This window comes from Drosophila novamexicana, unplaced genomic scaffold (assembly GCF_003285875.2).
Source record: "Drosophila novamexicana strain 15010-1031.04,08,12 unplaced genomic scaffold, DnovRS2.1 tig00000193-arrow-pilon, whole genome shotgun sequence".
Lineage (NCBI taxonomy): Eukaryota > Metazoa > Arthropoda > Insecta > Diptera > Drosophilidae > Drosophila > Drosophila novamexicana.
In genome coordinates, this window is record NW_020824787.1 from 1952796 (window position 1) to 1978614 (window position 25819).

A 25819-nucleotide genomic window follows, 5' to 3' on the forward strand; every position below is an offset into this window, starting at 1 on the left:
TTTGATTTTTATTGTTAAGCTTAAATGCAACTTTACGACTAAATTTTGGACTAAGAACTAGTTTTTGCTGCGTCGCACGCGCGCCTTGCACGAAATTCGATCCTTAGTGGAGCTATCGCGGCGAGTTTCCACCGCCAATTGCTTCGGTTTTTTTATTCTAGAAAAAGAAAAACCAAAGAAAAAAGACCAAAAACCGTTAGAAAGCTGAGCTTGATTTTGTTTGAGTAAGTTACTTACATTTCGTTTCTCATAATTGTAAATTCCTTTTTCCAAATGTCTTTAAAATCGTTTGTGAAATTTGTCCAATAACCAAAGAACTGATCGGGCGTGCACTGAGCCAAGGTCAGGGTGCAGCCCTTCGGGGAGAAGTGATAGAAGCGCATCGTCTCCAGAAAGAGATCCCGGCACTCATCGATCAGCTGATGCAGCTTGGCCACCGATTTCTCTGCACTAGCGGTAAATTCCTCCATCTTGGATTTGAAGGGCTCGCGATGTTCACTGGAGGCGCTTAGCACCAAAGCCGTAGTCTGTTTACAAGCTGCAGGGATTAGTATGAGGATTAGTGAGGATTAGTATGAGGATTAGTATCTATGAGATGCATTCCAAGCATTTTGCAACTTACCCGTAAGCTTTCTGTTCAGCTCCTTAATCTGCTGCTGGACCTCGTCGAAGTCCAGCTGGGCGGCTCGCTCCACATCCGAGGGCTCCGGAATGGGCAGTGTCATCTCGGGCAGCGTCATCTCTTTGCGGCGCTGCGCTATATAGGTGCGCACGATGAAGTGCAGCAGCGTTGTGTGCGACTCCTTGGACTTGACGTCTTTCAGCTTGCCCAGTATGTCCAGATTGAAGCCATCCGCCTGGCCGCGCTGCCGATTGCCGCCGTTCATGTAGTTGCCCAGCGTCAATATAATGGAGAATACCAGCTTGAGGTCCTCGCTCTCGATGAGCTGCTGCGACAGCTGCGATACCGTCTCCAGCTTGCGCACCAGCAGCGTCACAGACTCCTCAAACTCGGCCTGGAAGACAATGCAGGAGATGCGCTCACTAGCCATCGAGATGAGCGATATGTCACGCAGGAATTGCTCGGGATGATCGAGCGGTATGTCGCCGCCATCGGCCTCCCTGATGCGCTGCAGTTCCTCATCGGTTGCGCGCATATAGCTGATCTGTTGCAGCGTCTCGAGACTGATAACCGAGGTGTCCACATGGTAAATGGCATGCTCGATTTCGCTGGCGGGCATATGCAAGCTGCGGGAGAAGATGCCTACATTGCGGGAACGTTTCGGATCCAGCACCTTGATGGACTTCTCACGCTTCGGCTTGAGTTCCTTGGGCTTGGTAACCGGCGCAATGGCCTGGCGAGAAAAGAGCTCGGTAAATTCATCAATATTGTCGAGCGGCGTCTCATCAATCTCTGTCCACATCTCCTTGCTGGGTGCGGCTGGCACAGGCGCCGCCATCGGCACAGCGGACGCGTTGCCAGTCGCGGGCAGCTCCTCTGGCGAGCTGCCGCTGTTGTCCGCGCTGTCCGTTGAGTTGGCGATCGAAGGTGGACGCGGCACGGGCGGACCACAGGTCACAATGCGCGTCCAGTAGAGCGGGCGCATGGGCTTCGGCGGATTGACGGCGCTCTTGCGTTGAACTGGAAAGAAATAAAGCAACATATGAGTCAAAGGCTTCGGTTAAACCTGAATACCCTTCCACTTACCGCTTGTGCGCAGGAACCAATTTCCCTCGGCGGGATCTGGCAGTGGCGCCGGCGCCAGAGCTGTGCCCGACTTGGAGGTGCTTAGTGGCGGCGGCGGCGGCGGCCCATTGCCAGCATTGGCAGGCCCCGGTGGCGGCGGTGGCGGTGGTCCACCGCCTGGTGGTGGCGGCGGCGGCGGCGGTGGTGCTGCTGCAGCTGTCATGCCCGGCGGCGGTGGTGGTGGCGGCGGCGGTGGCGGAGGTGGTGGAGGCGGTGCAATTACCGGTGCAGCTTCCGGTGCCTTTGGCTCCATTGCGACACCGTTTTGTTGACTCTGCTCGAGCTGTGGCTCCGGCACACCATTAGCTGCACCACACTGGCAGGAGCCGAGGCATTGCTCGTCCGTCTGGCTGGCCGCATCCGCATAGCTCTTGCCCTCTATGGGCTTGTTGTACTCGTAGATGGTCGCCTCGCTGGCGTTGAGCAGCTCGGTGAGATTGATGCAGCGCTTCGATGGCCGCCTGGGCGGCTCGTCCACACTGCTGAGCAGCTCGTTGACCACGGCGTGCACCTCGGCCAGTGTGGCGCAGTTGAGCAGACGCTTGCGCAAGATCTGCTGCAGCGTCTTCTGGCTATCCGTTTGCGTGGAGCTGCCCTCGTAGTGCTTCTGAGCCGCCGACGGAGTGCTGGAGAACGGCCAGGCGGCCACCTTGTCCAGCTTGCCGGGCGTAAGCGGCAGCGAGGTAGTTGGCTGCTCCGTGTGCGTCCACTGGTACATCTCGTAGGGCTGTGGGTTAAACGAAAAAAACAAAAGAGATCAAGCTTTATTGGCCCATTGCTAATTGCAGCTGGAGTGCATCCCGTTCACAGTTGGTCTCAAGTGTGTCAAGCGACAGAGCTTAAAAGCCATCCGCTCTCCAAGCCCTACCCCCTTCCTTCCCAGCTGTCATCCCTTGCCCAGCAAAGTGTTGAACTCTAAAGCTCAGCTCTTCAAATTGTGCACACGTCATTGTTGTGCATCCCTCCTCCCTTCCCCCTGGAGGAGAGCTTGGGGAATATATGTTGACTGTTTTTATACCTTTTCAGAATGGGGTTAGAATAACTAAGAAATGCAGTTCGTTTGGCTGTTTTCTTGGCCGTTAACATCAGGCGCACCAGTCATGTGGCTGGCAAATATTTATCCTGCTGACAAATTATGTGATCAACTCTTGTTTAGCTCTTTTCGATTTTCAAGCAGATTATACGTTGTATGCTTTCTTTAAACTTATTGTTGTTTATTTTTAGGCTCTTCAAATATGTAAATTCGTTTTTCATGACCTGCTTTGCATGTGAACAAATAATTTACGAAAAGTTCAAGCTTTTAAAATTGTAAGAAATTATCTATGAAGTTAACTATAGAGTACATTATAGAAGATACTTTTTGAAATTTATTTCTTCTAATAAATACAATTTTAATATTGAAATGTATTTTTTTATTTATCGAACACTTCATAGCTTTATGTAGAAGGGATAAAAGAGTTCCTGACAATAGTAAAATTTGTATATTTTAAAATTTAATTTATTGCCAACTTCATAGAGTATTTAGTGTTCGGATTTGCCAGACTTTTTTGCTGCATTCCCTGTTTTTATTGTTGCACTTTTTGCTGCTTACCTATTTGGCGTTGTCATGCGTGAGATTCGGTCGGGTTTTAGCTTGAGATTAGGATGCTTGCCAGCAGCATGCCTGAGAGTTCTCGAAAGGGATGAGAGGAGCGCGGTTGGGCTTGGATGGGGCTCTTTGGGTTTGCTCGAATTGCGACAGCATGCAAATTGTTGGCACCGCCAAAGTGCAAACACTTGAGCAAATGGCGTCAAGTGCGATAACGTGACCACGCCCCCGCAAACACACACTGGCACACACACCCACACACACACATACCTAGGTACACTCAGCCCTTAGAGCATCTGAGTGCAGCTGTTGCACTTCACTTGCATTCAACATCCCAGCGGATGCCCCAACTCATCAGCTCGGAATGATTAGCGGCGGGTGTGCGAGTGTGTATGTGTGTGTGTAATTGAATTTCAATTTTTAATTGCATTTCGTGGTGTTAAGCCAAGTGGTTGGAGAGCTATTGGGCCACAGTTCGTATTATTAATTAGTAGATCTTCTTGAATGAACATATTTTGAAATAACTATTGGTTTAAGCTATAAAATTAAGTAAAAGAAGAACTGCATGGAAAAATTGAATAATTATTTACATAAAAAAAAAACTAGGTTGAGAATAATAATGATTTAAAAATAATAAATCTATACTATTAGATCAATGAACTGTTTCAGGCTGTGCGTCGGACTGACAAGTGGCAGGTCGCTGGTTCAAATGCAGTCTATATCAAGCTTGAAAATACATTTACACATGCCAAACGTTTTTCCATATTTAATATACTATTATTAAGTCAAGCCTAGATCTCAATATTAGAAACAAATATTGAGTCTTCAGACCAGAAATGGAACCAAAGACAGCTTTTGAACAAAACATAAAATATGAAAAATAAATGAAAATAAATTAAAGGTAGATCATTTTTATAGGAAATTTTGCTGCTATGCTAACACATGAAATAGCTCATTCAAATGAAATTAGTTTTCTAATCAGAAATCAAATTAAGTTGCTCTCCCTCAAGCTGGCCACGTTAATACCCTGTAATTCAAACGATTTACGTTTCGCTGCGCTTAAAAACCCCGTTGGGTTAGCTCAAAGTTATATCCCTGCTGCATGCCACTTGGCGTTGCGCGGCGTGTGCACACAAAAGAATAATAAACGCTGGAACTTGCCGCAAAGTAATAAAAACGCACAAAACTTTCAATGGGAGCTGCAACAACAACTGACAGAGAGGAGGGGAGGTGAGGCGAGGGGAGCAAAAGAAATCAAGCTTAAGCCAAAAGCTGTTTCTGGCCTGTTGCCCAAAAACTTGATGACGCGCACATTGACAACGGGAGACAAGAGGACACCAGGACATGGGGACACGGGGAGACCAGGACACGTTGCCACGCAGGACATGAGCCAAGGAGTCAAGGCGAGGCGAGGCGAGTCGAGGAACGAACAAAATTTGTGATATCATAATCTGTAGAGCTCAAGTATCATCACATAGAAAATCACTTAACGCTGTTGTCTGCTCGTTTTTGGCGCCGCATTTCCCTTCACCCATCCACCCCCACCCGCACCCCTCTCTCCTGAAGGGATTTGCTCGAAGGGATTTTGAGGTTAAGCTGCTGTGGCTAAAACTTTTGGCCTAAACTAATTTGGGCCCACAGACGAGTGCTTGATTATTTGTTAGTCCTGTTGTTGTTCTTCTATCTTTTTTTTTGACATTTCTTCAGGCCAATAACACTTAACGTTAACTATCAGGTAAGAGCCTAGGCCGGGAGGTGGGCTGGGGCTGGCGTTACATCGGCCTGAGCCGGGGTTAACCGGCAATTAAAGCTGGCAAAAGTGTACCGAGATTTTTATTTAGCTAGCCAAGCGAAGCGTTGCCAAAAAAGCAAACGTATTACATAGTCCATTAGTCAGCCGCACGCTGAGAGTCAAACAAACAGCTGCAGTTGCCTGACGCCCACCTTCCGCCCCCAGCCCCTTCTCCCCCATGACTAGGCGGGGGGGCAGTCAACTCTTTTGGTTTCATAATTTAGCAAGGCAAAAATAAAAAGAGAGTTTAAATGTTGCAGTCGGCTGCTAAAGACTGCGTGATACTCATCAAAGTTGCAGCTATCTCTTTTCCTTTCTTTATAGACTTTCCGATATGCTCAGCATTAATCTTTCATTGCCTATTCAAAAGTGCACAAGATATGTCTTACCGATATGCCACGCCCCTATTGGTCCTATTTTGTGATGGAAGAAGCTCTCTCAAAGAAGCTCAGCCTTGGTCTTCTATTCCCTATTTGATTGCCAAAGCTCTAAATACTTTGTTTAATGCGGCCATAGGGTATGTAAAATAATAGTAAGTATTCTATTTACAAGTCTCTAAAGCTCAGTCGAAGATAATAGATTTGATGACTCCCAAAATGTAACGCCAAAGCATTTCAAAACTGTGGCAAAACTAATTTTGACTTTCAGAATTTATGGGCGTGGTTGGAGTTTGGCTCGATTTGAAGAGCAGCTCATACGTGATCTATCTACCTCTTAACTGTGATAGACAGCAAGTTTTTTGGTTTGCCAGCCCGCTGGTGGGCGTGGTCCGCAAAATTAAGACGTTATGCGATGCATATACTCGTGTATATATTCAAGTCAAAGGTCCTTAGCTTGCATTGGAGCAATCAAAAAATGCATAGGCATCAATATACCCCTTTCACTTTGAGAACAGAGTATAAAAAGGCTGTTGGCCACATTCAGTGGGCAGTTCGAGAGAGGAAGAGTAAGAGCTAGAGCAAGAGAGAGAGATTGAGCTCTGCAAAGTTGACGGCAAAGTTTTAACAAGTTCTGACACTTGCAGGCTCGTCAGCTGCAGGATATGGCAGCGAGGAGGGGGGAAACTAACACAAGGGGTTGGAGGTGGGTGCAGCTGATGCAGCTGACATGTACAGCAGCTAGGCTAAAATGAAAGTGCATTGCGATTTGCCCTGGCAATGGAATTGCTAATTTCCGGGCACAACTTTGCGGTTCATTTTTAAGCATAGAATGTGGCCATAATATGCAGTCGGAGGAGGAGAGGAGGGGAGGATGGCGGAGGGGGGGGGGGGGCGTTAGGTGAAGTTAGCATAACTTGAGCTGCAGCCCGTAGCTTATCAATAGCTAATGACTTGGACAAAGTTAGTTACATAGGGCGAGTGCGAGGTTTGGGGGGCGTGGCACTCTATTTCCGGCAGCACCGTGACAACTTCCGCTCCCTGACCAATTTCCCGTTAGACAGAAGAGTGCATTGAACTTACGCTAAAACCGGACGGCGCATCCTGCTGCTGCTGCTGCTCATTGGAGATCTGCTTGAGTACGCCCACATATTTGAGATTATGACAGAACTGCAGGGCCATTGCATTCAATGATTCCGGCCCAATAATGCCCAGCGTCGAGCTGCTCTGCAGCGTTGAGATTAGCCATTTGATCAGCATTTGACCTGCGAATCGAGAGATCAAAAAAATTAGCTTATAATGTAGAAAATATAAAAACCAATTGAATATTAATTATTATTACTATTGAAATTTCCACCTCCAAGCGTGAAAGATGGATGGAAATCGATTAAACTATTTTTTTTAACTGAAACTGAAACTGATTTCAATGCGCATGTCATAGATCCTACAAAAATAGGCCGATGGAATTTTAGGAAAGACTCCGGTTCGGGTCAATGCCGCGTATTACCCTCGGCTTGGGGTAAACTTTGCCCACAGCTGCGGCTCGAAGCCCAAGTTGAACCCACATACGCGCGGACACAATGATTTATGTGTGTGTGTGTATGTGTGTGTGTTGTTGTGTGCGTAAGCAGAAAAAGTCAATATGAAAGGCAACAATATATTTTTGGGTGGTTGGGGTGTAGACGTGTTGGCTACCAAAACATTAGGCATAAATAAATTTAAGTGTTGTCCAAAGAAGTTCACAAAGAAACAGCAAACAAAAAATAATAAAAGTGCAGCAACGAAGATAAGATACTCTACATGAGCGATTACTCAACAGTTATATCGAAAACAAAAAAGCATTTGATGTGTGACAATCGACTTGAATGAAAGCATTTCCAAGCAAATAGATAAAGGTAGAAATATCTGATATGCTATCAATATTATGGAATTGGATCTTCTGATTATTTTATAAAGAAATATTAAAAATAGATCGTTCTAGTCCATCGACTGTGTACATTTTTGAAGTAATCAATGAATCAAATGATTCACAGTTGCGCAGAAATTACTTGCATAAAAACAGTTTTAAGCAGATTCTTTTAGATTTGGAAGATAATTAAGATGTATTTTTGTTGTAAGTCATCTAAAAATATTTTCAATTTAACCCACGACCTGACAAAGTAGGCTCATACTTTCTTGAGATGCTATGAAAAATCATAAATTATGTAACACCAAGCCCCGTCTTCCGACTTTTATTCTTATGCATGCTATTACTATATCACCACCTAGGATTGTGTTTCCCCAACGTAGGATTTATACTTATATGTCTCAAGCTTTATCTTTATAATACGCCATTTTTGTAGTCCTGAAATATCATTATGAACCGACAATCGGATATGGCGTTATATAGTTCTTCGGCTTCTGATGAAGATAAAGCTAAAATATATACGACTTAGTTTATGTTTAATAATACACCTCATTCAATGCTTAATACTTTGAGTTTTGATAACCTTACAAAACCGTACAAAACTGTATTTTTAGTTATTTACTTTCATATATATCCCTGACATGAGATTCGAATCACTAAGCTAGTTCTGTAAGAGGAAATGTCATTCTAATGAGGATTAAGGAAATATTGGTTCATAAGACTAAACGATATAAGAAACTAAATATATCTCTTATCTCAGGACTTGGCCACAACAAATACTGTGACAAGCAATGCACTCAAGTGTAAATACCCTAACAATGTTGGTCAGTGTGTAGAGCAAATAAAACTTACGCTGGCTGTCAGCGCGTGCAGCTGGAGCGGGCACGGAAACAGCGACGTGAACGGAAACGGGAACGGGATCGGGAGCGCGCATATTGGCAATGGCCATTGCCAGCTGGGTTGGTGGTGGTGGTGGTGGTGGGTCAGGCGCGTGCGGATCAAACCGTAGGCTGACAATGTGCACGCTAATGTTGAGAGCCACAGCCGGGCAGGAGGCAGCCGCCTTGGCGGATGCTGGCCAGTCGAGGGCGACATCAGGTGGTGGCCAGTGCGGCGCGCTTAGAACGCGTTTGCTCGCCATTGACATTAGCTGGAGATAATGTGCGGGCGATGACTCCGCCGACACGATGTTAGCTTCCGGCTGATGCCGCCACAAAATGCCACAATCCGGCACACTAATTGGCACGTGATGGTCCGGTGGCTGCAGCTGTTGCTCCGACTGCTCCTCCGTCTGGTCCGCCTGCGGGGCGTGCCTGGCGAAGAGCGGGCACCAGACGTTGCTCAGTGCTGGCATTGCCCCGGAGCTGCTGTGTGACTAGGAACTCGTTGGTACTGAAGCGCGTTGTTGACTGGCAGCGCTTCGCAGTTTAGTCATGTTTTTTTTTGCTATTTTCCTTTTTTTCAATTTTGTTGTTTCTTTTTCATTTGACAAAATTAAAAGTGTCGAGACTTATCAAAATTATCAACAACTAGTTGAGACTGCGGCTGTGGAACATGTCAGAGTCAACGCTCGACTTTTAGTTGGTTTGCTTTTGCTCAGCTGATAAGTGCCAGCTGTTGGAACCAGAACTATATACCTATATAGGTACTATAACCAAGGCGTATAGCATGACATACGAATTGCAGTTCTCCCCTGAACGCCCTTCCGAACACCCTGGCAAGGTCGCTACCTTATCAGTCATGGTCTGATAACAATAGCTGCAAATTTAGGGTATTTTTAATTTATACCCAGTGGCCAACAGGGTATAGGGTATATTAAGTAAAGCAAGCCTGTTCAGACTAAGCAAACCCAACATAAGTTATCATTGCTTTGGTTTATGATCCGAGCCAAAGCATATTCTTAAGGTTCGGTTCGTGAGCCTCTTCAACCTTGTGATCCCTTCAAATTGGTTTTTAGTATATTTTAGCATAATAACTTTGGTATAGGGTATTGCTTAGGTCGGACGTGCTCGACTAGTTAGTTACCTTTCTAATTGAATCATGTGCCTGGATTATTTATACTCAGATTCAAGTGTTTCCCAACACTTCAGCCTTAGATTCGCATCAAGAGTGCGTCATAAACCGTTCATGGAACTGACTCATGCAAAAATGAACTATGATACCATTTAAATTAACTGCATGTTCATCTAGATAACAGCACTCGATAAGCAAAGAAATCAAAAACTCTTGATGTTATTGTTGATTTCCTTAAACTTTCTTTATAATGGAACTAAAAACAAAACTGTTCATATTGAATACTGCGTCGCAGATCAATTAAAATGGTTTACGATATTATGACTGTCGATTAATCTACACGGGCTACATACTCTAATATCCCTATGAAGTGTTGAGTCTTCTGTAACTGATAGCCATGCGAGCTGATATGACAACAATTACTACGCTACTCGATTCGATTACTGGGCAAGACATAAAATAAAGAGAGTGAGAGGGGGGAGATAATGCGAGTATCAGAGAGACAATAAAATCAACTCTTTCTAAAAACGGACTGTGAAATATTGAACTAGTTCATCAATTCACAAGCTGCAGTCACTTTTATAATATAGTTAATTCAATTTAATTTAATCAGAAATTTATGTTTCTTCAAACATATTTAACTAGTTCATCAATTCATGCGCTGCATGCTACTTCCATGAACTAGTAAATTCATTTAATGTGTTTCTCTATTTAATTCTAAATTTAAGTTTCTTATAACTCTGCCTATTTATGTATATTTGTATTATTAAACTAGTTCATGAACTAGTTCATTTTTTACATATGTTATTCTAGTTAATCAGAAAATTATTATGCGTTAACTTATTTCTCACGTTTTATGTTTGTCTTGCCAACGTTTTAGAATAAAAATACAGAAGCTGATGTGACCAACTAGTTCGTTGACTCATTTGCTTAGGTTTTGCATAAAGTATTTAAATAATATATTGAAGCGTGCTTTGTTTTTGTTATTTGCATATAATCATTTAACTGATATATTCACTGGTGAACTAGTTCCGCGAAATACAACCCTGCGCCTCGCACAGCTCAAATAAAAACGCAATAAATCCAAAACCGTAATCAAAAACCTAACCCCATACACTGATCATTAGGCTCATGTAATCAAAGCTGATAAGCGCACGTCATTGATAGGCCAAACTGGGCAGACGTGGATTTGCCTTGTGGCCAGCAGCCCAAGGGGTGCAGGGTGTGTTTTGCGTGCAAGTTGGGACGGGGTAGATGTGTCCCCGCCATCGTTTGGCAACTTTTGATGAAACCGCGCGAAACGACGGCCAACAAATTTGCATAACTGCTTCGTTGCCTGGCGAGTGGACAGCGTTTGAGGAGAGGCACTCGGGTGTGTGTGTGTGTGTGTGTGTGTGGAGGGGCATGATTACAGCTGGTAAGGGAGGCGTGACGTTGCACGCATGCATGCGTTGCATTCATCAACGGCAAGCGTTCACGCTGACGCCGACGTCGACGCAGACAGCCAACACTTTCGCTTCAAACAACAGACAACAAAACGCTGAAAATGAAACGTTTCACAGAAACGACCACAAAGCAGCAGCAGCAACAACAACAAGAAGAAACAATGCTCCAGGCGAAAGTACTCGACTTGAAAATACCCTGTATTTAGCATCGAGCTGGCGCAGCAAACATTTGTATTTACCTTTGGGTTTACCTTTAATCCAGTTGAAATTATTAGATTTTTAATAACTTATGCATAGTTTTCGATATTTATCGATTAGGCTGGGCTGAGTCATCGATAAGTTTATATAATCTGTATCTGTGTATGCAAGATATACTTAAAGAATACTGTTATAAAATCGATATTTATCAATATTTTGTAAATGGAAAAACAACTGTATGCCGTACAAGAACCTACACTCTTGTTAGAGAATCGATATTTATCGATAATTTGGCTTTGGACGAAATAAGCTATGCATGATATACGAGAAAATATTTTACATATTGAAGCAATATGCTGAAGAAAACGTGACTGCAAATCGATATATTATATATCGATTGCAACAAAAATATCGTATACAGCTTGGCTGTTGATGTTGATGAACGTTAAATTCAAATAAGATTTGGCAAAACTGCAATATACCCCTTCCATTTAGCCTTTTCCAGGGTATCGCAAGAGCAGCTTTAGCTACTCCACAGCTCCCTTAGACCGAACCCGGCCAACTTGAGCGTTATATCCGTCCACCAAAATATTGTTTCATTACGCGTTGCCCAAACATTGTTGGGGCTGCGGATGCGGACGCGGATGCCAGTCGCTAGTTGCAGCGCCTTGATGGTGCGTTTTGGTCCTTTTGAGTGGCAAACGTGACGTTGCCGGGCATATAAATCAGATTTTGGGCCAGTCTGCGCTGCTGCTGTTGGCGCGACAAAAACGGCAGCAAAGGAAGAATTGATGGCCACTTCAGACAACTGACAAGCAGCAGCTGGAACAGGAGCAGGAGCAGGAGCAGGAGCAGGAGCAGTAGCGGAAGCTGCAGCAACAGTAGCTGAAAGATGCGAAGGACAGCAAATTGCGTGGGTTTTTGGATTTCAATGGGACGTCGGAGCTTCTGTTGTTTGCGCAGCGAGGCGTTAAAATGTTTGTTTGCATTAATTTGCCGCAGACGTTGATGCGACTCGTGACGTGGCATGCAGCAGCGGCAGCATGCAACCAATTAGTGTGCCACACAAACACACAAATGGAAAGATAGAAAACGTTGCGCCTAACTGGCCACAAAATTGGTGCAAAATAGTTGCCGGCACACGAAATAATTAAACAAGCAGCAGCTAGCACAAAAATGCGACAAGTTTTTGGTGTGGGCGTGGCAGGCGCATTTTTGTGGCATGTTTTCAAAGCGAAGGCGCGAATGCCAAAGACGCGACGCATCGATTTAAAGATGCCGCCCGAAAGTATGCAAGAAAAATGTCGTCGCAAAACTGAAACTTTAATCTTATCGCCGCGTGGGAATCGGTGGGCGTTGGGCGTTCAACTGGGCCCAAACTGGGCTCGGGTTTGGGCTAGTTAGCTGCCCCCGGGGGCACAAAGAATTTGTGAATTTGCATAGCCGTAAGCTTTAACTGGCAGACGCAACATAAATACTTAAGACCGAAAGACCCGTAAATACTAGCCAAGATTCCAGAAATAAATAAAGAAATTGAGTCACCAAAAATGCGGGAAGAGCGGTTTTAAATTAGGAAAGGGGCGCGTTGCGATAATATTTGAAATGCTAAATATTTATGGGAATTTTTGGAAATGTATTCCATTTTTTTTTACATTTTATATTAAAGTTTTCAATTGAGTTTAGTTAAAAATATTTTTCTTTTAGATTATTTAAATTTTAATTATTCTCTTATTATTGATAACGATAATGTATTATTTATAGGACCCGACTATTACCTTTGGCTCACTTTAACAAAAACAACACAAACTTATCGCAGTCACACAAAGCAAATCCATTTTCTATACATTTTTGCAGTTGATAACTAATATTAAATGTTGTCAATTTTCTGAATAAAAGAAAATATATTAAAAAAAAAAAACAGTTCCATCAAAAAGTCCCCAAAAAAATATATGAAAGAGTTGAAAAACTTGTATAGCGCGAAAGTAAACTTTGTTAATGTCAATAAATTGATAGTAAGCCGAAAGTAGCTTTTATTGGCAAACAAACGTCGCACTGTCAATACACCTTCGATAGCTCAGTTGGTAGAGCGGTGGACTGTAGAGTTATATGCAATTGTAGAAATCCATAGGTCGCTGGTTCAAATCCGGCTCGAAGGATGGTGTAAACGTTTTACTTTTTTATTTTTTTTCAAATAGAGAGTAAATCTTTAAGCAAACTCAATGAAATATTTTGCAATAAAAGCTGAGACAATTTTTAAGCCATGAAAATTGAACAATTAAGGAAAATATAATACAATTAAAGAAAATAGCAAACTAAACTTCTCTTACTGCAAAATGCCCTCAAGCCCGTAAAAAAAGAACGCAAAAATAAATTTCAAAAAACCAAAAAACCGTGAGCCAATTGATGAAAATAGGGAAAACTAAAGTAATAAATGGAAATATCTTCAAAAATGTAAACTGAGTAAAGTTTAAAGTCGAGTTCAAGATCTACACATAACTTTCAATAGATGGCGCCAGGCATGGTTTGTTATTTTTACAGTTACAATAACCGTGCTAATAATTCACTCAAGTGGCGCACTGTCTTTTGATTGGTTAACTGATTTCTGTTGTTCCAATGGGTAAGAGGTGGCCGAGGCGGGTGGGCGGTTACGGGGGTGGAGTAGGCAACTAATTGTTAACTTTGGGCAAACAACGAAACGCAATCAAACGTGGCGCAAAATTTGCCAAGCTCGACGGAAGAAGGCAAACAGCAAAGCACACAAAAATTCGACGAAATATACAGATATTATATATATCTATATACATATATAAATATATAAAACTGGTAAAATTACGGCTCACACTCCGCTGGCTGCGCTTGACTTGAGTCATGTAGGGGGCACGGGGGCGTGGTCGGGCGGTGCGTTCAAATGTATATTTTTTGCGAGACTTACCTTCGAACTTTTCATATGCAGCGAAGCTTAACTTTTCCGGCACAAAAGATGAACCGCGTCGCGACCCCGCGCCGGCAGCGACGCTCAGCTCCGTCAATGTTGACTCCTTCTCGTCGCCAGGTGGCGTTGCCAATGCCATCACTGGCGCTGGCAACTGAGCACTGGCCGCGCTGCTGCCGCAGCCGCTGCCGTTGCCGTTGCTGCTGCTGTTGCCCGTCGAAGATCTCTCGACCGAGAAGCTGGCCACCTTTTTGAGCACATTGCTCGACAGCAACGAATTTGTGGGCGTACCATAGCCGGGCGGCGGCGGCAGCGGGCCTGCATCATTCAGAACCTCCTCGGCTAGCAGCATGCCCTCCGTCGCCCCACCATTGTCCGTGGGCGTGGCTGGCCTTTGAGTCGTCGCTGGTGTTTGAGATGATTTAAACGAAATTATAACAGTTGATTGAGTTTCCAGCGCCGTTGATGACGCAGTCGGCGTCGTAGTCTGCGCTGCTGTTGCTGTTGTTGCACCTGCTGCTACCGCTGAAACGAAACGAAATGAAACAAAAGAAAATGAGAATGAAATTAGAATGAAACATGTGCATATATGCACGCGGGAGCGAAAGAGAATAAACAATTCTTGGACTAATGCTAACTTGTTTGTAATCGTAATAAAGTATACCTTACATCTAAACTTTTCTTAGCGATAGAACAACCTAATATTTCTTAAATTTGTAAAAGTTAAAAACTTCAAAGTCCAAGAATCTCAGAACCTATAAGAGCTAGAGACTCGAAATTTGGAATGTAGGTCCTTCTAGTGCCCGCGTAGTAAGAGTTTCTTTTTGATAATCGATAACTTGCCCGATTTCCAAGCAAACGATAAGAATCGACATAGCAAAACTGCATTTTGAGCAAATCTCGTATGTTTTAAGAGCTAGAGTCACCAAATTTGACATCTAGTTTCCAGAGTGTATACAGATCAAGTATCTTTCATGTTATAGCCATCGACGCGCCCCCTCTTCCTTGGGTCGAGCTGCATTTGGTGTCGGCTCCGACTAGAGCCCTTTATTTGTTGATGCATACAATATTTAAGCCGTCTTTAACATCATTTAAGACTAATGAACTCTATCAAGAGCAGCTCTTTAAATATGAATATACCCAATAATCGCGTTGCGTGGCAGCCAATTTGTTTTGCCTGAGCAAACAAATCTAGAGCAAATTGTATATCTTAAGAGGCAACATTTTCGATAGAAATGCGTTATTAAATGCTGCGCGGAAAAGAGAGAGGGGTCCTGACTTCCTCCTTTGCCTGCTGCTCAATTGACTTGGCCAATTTTGGAGCTGGTGCTTGGTGGACCTGGGCCTGGTTCTGGTCCTGGCCCCAGTCCGTGCCTGAGCACACCCAGCGGAGCGCTTATCGCGGCCATCATCATTGACTGTGTGCCCAAGTGGCAGCCCCGCCCTAATGCCCGCCGCCCTGCTGCCAGTTCCCACGTGCATCATTCTGTACAACATGATTTAATTAAAATTTAAACTTTGTTTTTTTTTTTTTTTTACTTTTTATATTTAAGGACTCACAACAATGGGGAATTGGAAAATGGAGCCGGGCGCTGCTCGGAGCCCTGTTTCCGGCCGACATTTTGTAAACAATGAAGACGTGTTTGCAATTTTTAAGTTTTTTACAAATGTTTTCGGCGTGCCGGGCCCTTTCTCTCACTCTCTCTCACTCTCTCTACCCCCTTTTGGGGACGACTTTGGCTCTGTTTGTTAGCCAAGCGGCGGACGCGCAATTAGACGGGCATTAGGTGCCGGGCGGCGGCGGGGACGGCTGGGCAGGATTGGCTGGGGCTGCTCTTGTAAACTTAAGGGCATGCCGGGGATTTTATATACATTTTAGCTGGCAATTATATATATTTTAAATATCATGTGCGACCGGCACGAGCGCGAGCCTTTGCATAAATGTGCCAATAATTACTTTGGGTCCCGACTCGGGGGGATTTTTTTTATAAATTTGATTATACTCTCGTTGAGGGTATTAACAATTTGTCGTGATAGGAGATATGCCTGAATATATGTATATATATGCTTGATCGGAAAATCCTTTTGGATATAGCCATTTTAGTCTGAATCGGACAACTAGTTTAAAAACATTCGATTTTTAAGATATTTTGACCAAATATATAAGGCACTGATAATTATATCACATATCCGTCACGGAAAATTAAGTTCTTGTCCTTGTCCCAACCCATGTTTCACTATGCTCCTGAAAATCTCCAAATCAACACCGAAACAGTATATCGTATTGCTGCTATGGGAATGAAAAAAATTTATCCTTTTTTCTTCAATATACTCAATCAAAACTTCGAACTCAGTAAGTCGCAATGTCTTTAAGAGTATTTAATATTCGGCGAGCCGAAGATAGCCCTTCCATCTCATTTCTTAAATAATAATTCTTATTGTTTTCGTTTAGCGTCACTTTTTCGGGGCTTGGGGTTTGTTTTAGGCACCAAACTGATCGGATCAGTTGCTAAAACAATAAAATGAAGCTGAATGGAGGAAGAAGTTGCAGAGGGCGAAGGAGAGGGGGGAGTCTGGCCAGGGATAGGCAAGTAGAAAAATGGCAGCGACACGAGTTAATTAAAAAACTTGATACAACTTTTTCAAAATACCCTTGAGTAACTGGTTGACTTCATGTAAAACAAAGGCAATTAAAGGGGAAATGGAGGGGGGGGGGGGGGGGTGGCTATAATACACGTATTGTCAAGTACATAAAAATTACAATTGTGTACAAGCTGCAATTAGGGAATGTAATTAAAATCAATCGAGCCCAAACATAATTCAATAAAAATTGGATAAAAATGGAAAAGTTTTGATATAGTCAAAACGAGAGAGAGCGAGAGTGAGGGAGAGAGCTCAACTATAAGATACCCTATTTAGATACCTCTTACAGAGTAGAACATAAATGTGATTGAAAAATATATTTTAATTGTTGTTGGCAAATCAAGCCTTAAGATCTGGAGAGGCAGTTAATAATGTAACTGGAAAGCCTGTTAGTCCTGTCGGACTTCAGAGCCCTAAGGACATGATTTACCCTTAACTTAACCTTGCGCACAGGCTTAAAACAATTTTCAAATTTAACTGCATTTTTTCACGTCATTCAGATCGGAAATATTCACAGCTAACTTTCATTTACAACAGATATCAAAGACATTAAAGTCGCGCACATGTTGTAATTTTATGACTAATCCAAACATTCTCAGACATTCAAATTTCTAGCAGTCGTAGCATATCTTCTTCGTTTTTCCGCTTTAACTATCCATAAAAATACTTGTAAAACCTTGTAATAGCAACTAGTTTTGAGCTAGTTTTTTTCTTGCTGCTACTCCTTAAACATATTGTTATTCTCTTTTCAATTGTGGTCCTTGAACGTTGCCAACTTCAATTATCTTTTGGCAACCTTTGGGATTCCAGATATGGGCCCTCAAACCGTACAGTTTAACAAGCACTTCACCTCGATGCTGGTGTTTACCTTTGAAATTGGCGCCGAACATCAGTCGGAGAACAAGTAAAAACGTTGTTAGCGTTGTGAGTAGCCGACTAAGCCATACTCTGTTTAACTCTAAATTTTACTTAATATATACAAATGAAAATTAATATTTTTAAATATTTACAATTTTAATGCTCAATTTGTATCAATTCTTTCTCTTTCCTTCCGCTCTCCCTATTCTTATCTCACTCTCTTCCACTCGCTCTCTCGCTCTCTTCTCTTATTGAATTAAAATTTTAAACTAATTGAAACTGAATAACCCATATACTTCATTGCTCTCACGAAAAGCGTATAAAAAGGGACAGGGCTTTTAGGTTTTTTTTTTGTGCTTTTTTATTTTCGGACACAAGGGCCACACACTTGAGCATACACACGGCTTCAAGTGCGGGACAACAACAACAACAAGTGGAGCTGGTCGTGAAGCTGAGCCCAGCATCGGGAAGATTGGGTTTTTGGGCGCCGCGCGGCGCGTTTCGTTTGATTTGCAAGGGGCCAAGTGGGAATTTGAATAATTCCCGAATTGCGCCAAAAGGCACAAACTGTATCCAGCCATGCCTGCGCGCCCACCCGTCTCCCGCCCACTCAGCTAATGCGTTTGTAATGGAAAACGGCGACCCTCACGTGACCAGCTCGTCCCGGAATGCGAAATGTGCAAATAAATGCTCTCGACTCACCTGCCATGCCCCCATCCGAAGCATGTGTGGGCGTTGTAGGGTTAACGGCAGCGCTAAAACGCGACGATAGATTCTGCAGCTCCACCTTCTTGGCCTTGGATATGTTGAAGTTGTTGTTGCCCAGGGGCGAGTCGACACGCGGCGTGGCCACCGCCACAGCCGCTGCGGCAACGCCCGCTGCACCCGCTGCAGCTGCCGTGGCCGTTGCCGTCACGCCCGATTCCATGGCAGACGGCGGCGGTGTGCCCGTGGTGCCCAGCACCTGGGCCAGCTTCTTGCCCAGCTGCAGCGCCATGCGCTCATCCGGCGAACTCTCCGGCGTTATCAACAGTTGTTCCTTCTGCAGCAGCTCCGCCTCCTGCGCCTGCTCCGGCTGATCATGGGCAATGCTCAGGTACGTGATCCGGCTCAGGCTCAAGCAGGCGATCTTATCGGCGCGACAGCGACGCTTCAATTCCAGCAAGTCCTTGTTATTGAGATCTAGCGAAGGAATACAGTTGAGGATCAGGCAAAGCAACTTTCTGGTTCATGTGAAAGAACACTTGGCTTATATGGTATTTATTGTATGTTAAAAGTATCGGGAAATATATGATTCCGAAAATTGTATTTGCAAGGCAAATCTTTAGTTTTGTATTACCAAAAAATTATATAAATATTTGATGTAAAATTTCTGCTATAAAATATGTATATAATTTATTGGAAATACAAAACTCATTACACATAAACTTCTTATTGGACTAGTTGTAATTGTTTAATTTCTTAACAATTCCAATTTGATACCTAGAAGGAAACATTTGAATTCTAGTCGAAATTTGACTAATAAACAATCTCTTTGGTCGAACAACATCTGCTTTTTATCCAAAAAATATCTCAAACAAAACTTTTCTAATGTATGTACACATCTTCATATTCATTTCTGACTACTTCACATTCATTGATTATTAATATACAAGGGGATAAGTTAGAATTTGAAGAAATATGAATGTTTTCCATGTGGGAACTATAATTTTGTAAGAAAAATTTGCGCCTAAGCTATATTTATTCATGATCAATATTGGTAAGGCCAAGTCCTTCTCTATGTCTGCATGCTTCTAGATCAACTAGTCTCTTATTTGTTGTTGGCATTAGACACATTGGAATCGCTCAGATCGGACCACAATATCATATGGCTGCCATAGGAACAGATGAAGACAAATCTAATCATCGGACTAATCCATCATATAACTTTGGCTTTATCAGTCGATATTGAATTGTGTGGAATAAATTGTATACGATGTATTTAGTATTTGATATATGTACGCAATGATAATTAATCCCCAACTCTTTTGTTTCAACATGCTGGCATTTAGACATAAGAACTTAAAAAAATGTATTTTAGAACGAACTCAACTAAAAACATATATATGAGTATATCATATTAAAGGCAAATCTTTGCTAAAATGCTGCATATAAGATATACTTCAATTGCAAAGCATTCAGAACTATTTTCCATCCATTTCTAATTAGAAACATGCACGAGTCTAATAAGAATGTGGGCTTTGCGTTAGTTACCAAAGAGCGAATCGGAATCATTGCTGGGAGAAGAAGAAGCAGATGAAGAAGTAGACATGGAGAGGGAGTGCAGACGTTGCTGCTGCTGCTGCTGTTGCTGCGTCAATGTGGAAGTGGATGCATAGCAGCAATCGTCGCTGCTGCAGTTGTGAAACTCAGCGGAGTCGCTGTTGTAGTCCAGGCTGACGACGTCATCTGGCGGTGGGCAGCAGAGATGGAGAGAAAGAAAGAGGTAGAGAAAAAAGACAAGAGATAGAAGTGCGCGCAAGATGAGCTATGTGCTCAGAAATTTCAATTAAAACAAAATAAGCCACTTAATAACAAATAAAGAACTCATTGATTTATGGCTGACAATTGCGGCATTTGCAGCTCATTCAGAAAACACGACATGTGTAAAATATAATAATTAAATAAAAGTAAATAAAAACAAAGCGCCACTGGAAAGCGGCAAGACATGGCAAGAGTGAGAGCGCGGGCGAGAGAGCAAATAAAATGGGAGAGTGGAGATTGAGAGAGCGCGTCTGAGCGTTCTCATTGGAATGGGCCAAACAAAAGGTAAACTGAAAACTGAAACTAAAAACCCTAACGCAAAATTATGAAAATCCATATGGAAAATGAACTCAAAAGCAAAAGGTTAAGCATTATGACAAATGACGAATGAAAAGCGGCACAAGAAAAACCAAAAAATAAGAGCATGCCAAACAAAAACAAAACAAAGCCAGGGCACAACTCGAAACTGGTTTGGTTATGGGTCAGCTGGCGGGCAGCGGGTGGCGGGAAGTTTCAGGAACAGGCACGGGAACGGGCACGGGAACGGGCATGGGAATGTCGTGGCGGCGTCAGTTTTCTTTTATTATATGTATTTACTTCTTTTTTTTGGTTTGTGGTTTATTCTAGTTGACAAGACACCAACAAATTGTTTAATTCCTGTGTTTGGCAATTAAAGCCAATTGAAAGCAAAACAAAAGATAAAACAAAACGTTGAAGAAAACAACAACTTGTGCGAGCACCTGTAAATGTGTTGACTGTTATATTTATCTCTGTCACTCTCTTTCTCGCGTTCAGATGTCAATTTTCGCTTGCTTTTTGCAAAACTTTACGCGTCGATTCTAACACAACTTTTCACTTTTCATACACACATTTTCCAATTAGCCGTAAGCGATAGAGACGGCAACGGCGACGGCGACGACAACAAAGAGTGCGACTTGAACGATCTGCGCGGCAGCAAGTGCAAAGCGTAACTAACAACAACAAGAGCAACTGGTTTATGGGGGCCACATGTGAGCGAAGCCTGGAAGTCAAAGCCGAACGCGTGAGAGCGGCAGAGCGTATGAATGGAAGAGAGCAACTGGAGGTTTGTTGTTGGCGGCTCAAAGCTGTAATTTGAACGGTGCAAATGAACGAACGGCGTCAAAGAACAAAAGCAACTGGAATCAATATGTTAATCGATGACTTGTTGAATCTGAATTTATAACAATATAATCTGTATTTAAGAAGGCGAATGTTTTAATAGCAATCAGCAGGAAGCGCAGTCCGTTTCAGTGCAAAGGAAGACTGACGACGAGAGAGAGAGAGAGAGAGAGAGAGAGAGAGATAAAGAAAGAACTAGCTCACTTTGGAATCTTTTTTATAAAAGCTGGTTCAGCTACTTTAAATATGCATGTATTTAACGGAACTGAATTGTTCGAAATGTGTAAGAAACTTTTTATTAATAAAAAAAAATACTGAGTAAGTGAATATGTGGAGTAATTCAATTCTTAAGTTTTACTGCAATTGCTCAATTGGCATATTACAGATGCTGTTTATTGGAAGCTTAAAAAATGATCATGGTGGTTTAGGGTCTACTCTCAGGCGGTTTGTTCAAATACAAATTCAAAAGCTCAATTGTTGACGCAGCTTTTATGCAGCATACCTTTAGGTGGTTACGAAAAAACTGTGAAGTTAGTTTGTATATTAACTGTTAAAGTGATTCACAATATAATATTATATAAGCTAGTCACAATGGAGTTTGTTAAATGAACTAAGCCAAAAATATAGCTGGATTTGAATTAGCGAACGAACACACAAAATACTATTGTCAACAACATTAAACCGTTGTTTTAACTGTACAACGAGCATGCAGAGTGAGATAGCAATAGCCGAAAAGGGAGCCGAGTAGCGTGGCAGTGCTAGAAGTTTACAATTTTACACAAAAATGTACAAGGAAAACTATTAAAACTAATTGCCATAAATATTAGCGGCCTGCCACGTGCTATGCCAAACTTTTTTATGCAGCCGAAGTGTGAGTGTGAGTGTGTGTGTGGTTGTGTGTGTGTGTGGTAGGCCCTTAACTGAGCACGTCGCCAGTTGTTGTTGTTGTTGTTGTTGTTGTTGTTGGCTGCAGTCGGCGCCAAAACTAAGCCGAAACTCAACTCAACAACAACAGCGGCAACGACCTGCACGCATCCGACAGCGGATACCCTATCCTCGCAGCCCCCCCCCCCCCCCCCGCGCAAATTCCATGGCTGCTTTTTATATTTTTGCAAATGGAGGCCGCTGAGTTTTGCTTAGGGCCCACATGAATTATGAATTTATGCATTGAAAGAGGCTTGAACAAAAAAAAACAAAAAAAAAACATGAAAAACGAATTCTTGTTGTGTGTATGTGAAATGAATGGGGGCGCAGCTTTTTCAGTTGCGCGGTGGGCGGTAGAATGGGGGCGTGCCAGCTCAGCTATCTCACGCTTAAAAGGGAATTTTTGATAGCAGCATTTCGCGCTGCAAAATCGCGCCTTGGCACGTTTACAAATTTTTCGTTGATTTGATTTTGGACTTTGCCCGCTGCAATGGCAGCCATGCAGGCCCGCCTTTGAATTGCTTTTTGATATAGCCAACAGCCCTGCCCCACCCCTTACCCGCTCTCCCTCTCCACTACCCGCCCTTAGCATCCACTTGTGTGCCGATCTGCGTGCAGCCTAGCTTTTCATTCGAATTGGATAGGAGTACGTCTTTGTAAACAGGAAAAGCAGAGGCACAAAATGCTCGCTCAGTTATTTCGGCGTCAATTTGTATACACTAACTGTTGGGCTTGAACGACTATGACAGCTGTTTTGTAACGCAATGCAAATTACTTTCTTCTCAGTTTCTTGGTTTGATCGGGAGTAGATATATCAAATCTTGCGATTTTTTTTTTGGATTATCAATAGTTGAGTAAAATATAACTTTTATCATCGTATAAATGAATATAAATTGATTATTTTGTTTGGATTTTAGGCATAACTTATAAATAGAGTTTTTTAATTTCGCGAAAATCTGACTTTATTTTAACAATAGATTTTCATGTTGACTTTTAGGCTAATACTAATGTCAATACATCTATAAACAAACCTAGCCCTCGAACTAGGTTCCCTACTCAACAACTGCAATAGTTAGGGCATTAAGAGTTCGTCTTGATAAGAACGTATACTCAATGTGGTTCGTTTATATTTCAATTTGTTTTGAACTGGTGAAGGCCGCTCTCCGACTCGAAGTCAGTCTGCAAGTTTTTCTTCTTTTTATTTAAGTCAACGCGTTTTTTGATAGACAGAGTCAAGTTTTTGAAGTGGGTCGGTTCTATCTGAGTATCTCAATCCGTTTCTGTGTGTGTTTGTGTGTGTGTGTGCGAGTATCTGTGTGAGTTATGATTGTGAACGTGCCACGCTTTGAACTGCAGGCAGTCATATTTTCTCGTTAGCTTATTTTTTTTATATTATTTTCTTATTTTAAAGCAACATCTTAAAGATTTCACATGAATAACTAAAATCTATAAATTTTTGATTTCACTTTGCCGATGCGTACGCAAGTAAAGATATTATTTTGCCAGCTTACATGCCAATAAGTTGGTCGAGTGCGGCGGCTAGGGACGGGTGTTAGAGGGGGAGGGGGGGGGGCGTCTACAGTCGGGGGCAGTACGATATATACACAAGTACTGTAAGCCATGGCCGAAAACAAGCAACGCCAGCGGAAAAGTAAAGCTCAGAAATTTTCTAACATTCAAGCGCAGGCAGAAAGCAACAAAAGCTGCCTGCTGGCAGGGTGCACGCCGAGGGGGAGGGGGCGGGGACAGGCGAGAGGTACAGCAAAAAAAAGAGTACACAACATTTCATAAAACTTCAATGAAAAGTTTGGGATTTTTATTTTGTTATTTCGAAAAAAACTTGCACGAAAATTCTTATTTAAACTACGCTTAAATTGCAATAAGTCGACGGGCAGAAAATGTGCGAAAGAGACAGAGACACAGAGAGAGAGGGAGAGAGAGTGTAAGGGACGAGATTTAGTGCGCGCTCTAGGGTTGCCAGAGTTGTATAATAAAACAAAAGTCAGCACAAGTTAAAAAGAAAACAATGCAAAAAAAATCGAGAGTTGCCATACTGAGCTGCGTAAAAAAATATACAGACGAGAAGGCACGACTTTGATATACCCGTAGTCGAAAACAATAAGAGGAAGAATACTTCAATCAAAACAACTCTAAATTGAGAATAGAACAATTCGTTAACTTAGGAATAAGTGAAACGAAATAATATTATTATAAAATTGGTCTTAGTTAAAAAAAATAGGCATAATAGGAAAATCTTGTAATTACTTTTATAATGAATTTTAAGATAATATGAAATTAAATGGAAAAAACCTAAAAAAATTAAATAAATGAAAATTATATGAAAAAGGAATACAAATTTAATAAATTTGATAAATGGGATGAAATGGGAAACGGCCAATAAAATTAAAATGGAAATTAAATGGATTTCATAAATAAAAATAAATAAATTATAGAAAAAGGAACGAATGAAAGACACTCAAAAATTTTATAAATAGTATAAAAGGCATAGAACCTTCTAATTGTAAAAGCCTAAAGACTTATGCAAAAGTTTATAGTTAAGAAAAAAGAAATATACAAAAATTTGAAAATAATAAAAATGTGTTTTAATGCGTAGAAAGAATGATTGATATTTCGGGGAAAGTAAGTATACACTCTCAGGCCTGCGGCACGGGTATAAAAACAACCGGGGATAAAAAAAAAAGGAGAAAAAAATAGAATTTGCGGACAAACTGAATTTGAACCAGGCAAAAAAAAAAAAAAAGAATAAGAAGAAAGTAGAGTAATAACAATCAAAAGCAAAACAACAAAACAAAAATATTGTTGCTCAACTTCGAAATTGACTTACGAAAATCCATTTGTTCGACGCTGGCATTCAATTGTCCATGCCCCACATCCGGCGGCATGCCCCATTCGGCCAGTGGCGAGGCCGGCGCCGAGGTGGGCGACACAGGTGCCGCCTGTAGGAATACGTCCCGCTTCTGCTTTACAAAACGGCTAAAAACTCGCGCCTGATGGCTGCTGCTGCTGTTGCGACGCTCTTCCAGTGCCACCGTCGGTGGCATGCAACCGGGCCCGGTGCGCCCGCCCGTCGCCAGCCGCAGCAGGCTGTCGCCCGTTGCCGCTGGCTTTTCAAGGGCCGCTCGATTCTGGCTATGTGCATTGCCCATTGTTGGCTCCTTCTGGCTGCTGGACACCGGCTGTGGGCTGAGTATCGCACTTGGTTTCGATTTTCCTGTCGACTGTCGCTGTCGCTGCCGCTGCTGCTGCGGCGCCTGCTGCTGCTGCTGCTGCTGCGAGAGAGAGTGAGAGAGAGAGAGAGAAGTTTACGAAAATCAATTAAAAAAGTTTTCAATCAGCCGCATTGTTTGGGTTGATTTTCTACTTTTATTTTATTTTTTTTTTGGCTGCTGCAAAAACTTTTCTGCCCCAAAATGTTGCAGAAATATGAAATGAATTACGTTGCAAAGGTAGCTGTCGGGGGGCGGGGCGGAAGGGGGCGTAACGTTGCGGAACTCTGGTTGACAAAAGTTGCTGCTTTAGTTTTGTCTGATTTCAATAGATATATTGTACTATTTTTATTATTACTATTTTTGTGGTGCGGCTGCTTGGAACGGAATGGCTGAGGGTGGTGGGAGGGTAGGGAAGGGGAGGGGCTGCTGTCTCAATAGCATGGCTGGCGGGCACCGCAGCAGCAGCAGCAGCTCCGTTGCTTTGCCAACTTGCAACAAGCTGC

At 42.6% G+C, this 25819-nt stretch overlaps 1 protein-coding gene and 1 non-coding gene across 3 annotated transcripts; one reads left to right on the plus strand and one right to left on the minus strand.

Annotated features, from left to right (window-relative positions):
* Positions 1–9: 9 nt before the first annotated feature.
* LOC115759296 (protein cappuccino) lies at positions 10–25376 on the minus strand. 2 transcript variants are annotated; one of them, XM_030700198.1, is made up of 8 exons: positions 24932–25376; positions 18202–18681; positions 13999–14523; positions 6588–6769; positions 1709–2474; positions 623–1642; positions 238–538; positions 10–157 (listed from the first exon to the last, which is right to left on the minus strand). In XM_030700198.1, the coding sequence occupies exons 1-8, from the start codon at positions 25251–25253 to the stop codon at positions 58–60; spliced, it is 3696 nt and encodes a 1231-aa protein (XP_030556058.1). In that variant the 5' UTR covers positions 25254–25376; the 3' UTR covers positions 10–57. The 2 variants fall into 2 exon arrangements, with proteins under 2 accessions (XP_030556058.1, XP_030556059.1); XM_030700199.1 differs by lacking the exons at positions 13999–14523; positions 18202–18681; positions 24932–25376 and adding an exon at positions 8263–8901.
* Positions 13130–13222, plus strand: Trnay-gua. Its single transcript has 2 exons — positions 13130–13166; positions 13187–13222. It is a non-coding gene; the product is annotated as a tRNA-Tyr (tRNA).
* Positions 25377–25819: the final 443 nt, after the last annotated feature.

What these genes read in the sequence shown, in the direction of transcription:
- LOC115759296 (XM_030700198.1), bottom strand. Translation starts at nt 25,253, where the DNA reads ATGGGCAATGCACATAGCCAGAATCGAGCGGCCCTTGAAAAGCCAGCG. An exon ending in TGCATATGAAAAGTTCGAAG is followed by an intron (nt 6,770 to 13,998) that starts GTAAGTCTCGCA and finishes CTCGATTCGCAG; the next exon opens with GTCAAATGCTGATCAAATGG. An exon ending in GCTGAACAGAAAGCTTACGG is followed by an intron (nt 539 to 622) that starts GTAAGTTGCAAA and finishes TAATCCCTGCAG; the next exon opens with CTTGTAAACAGACTACGGCT.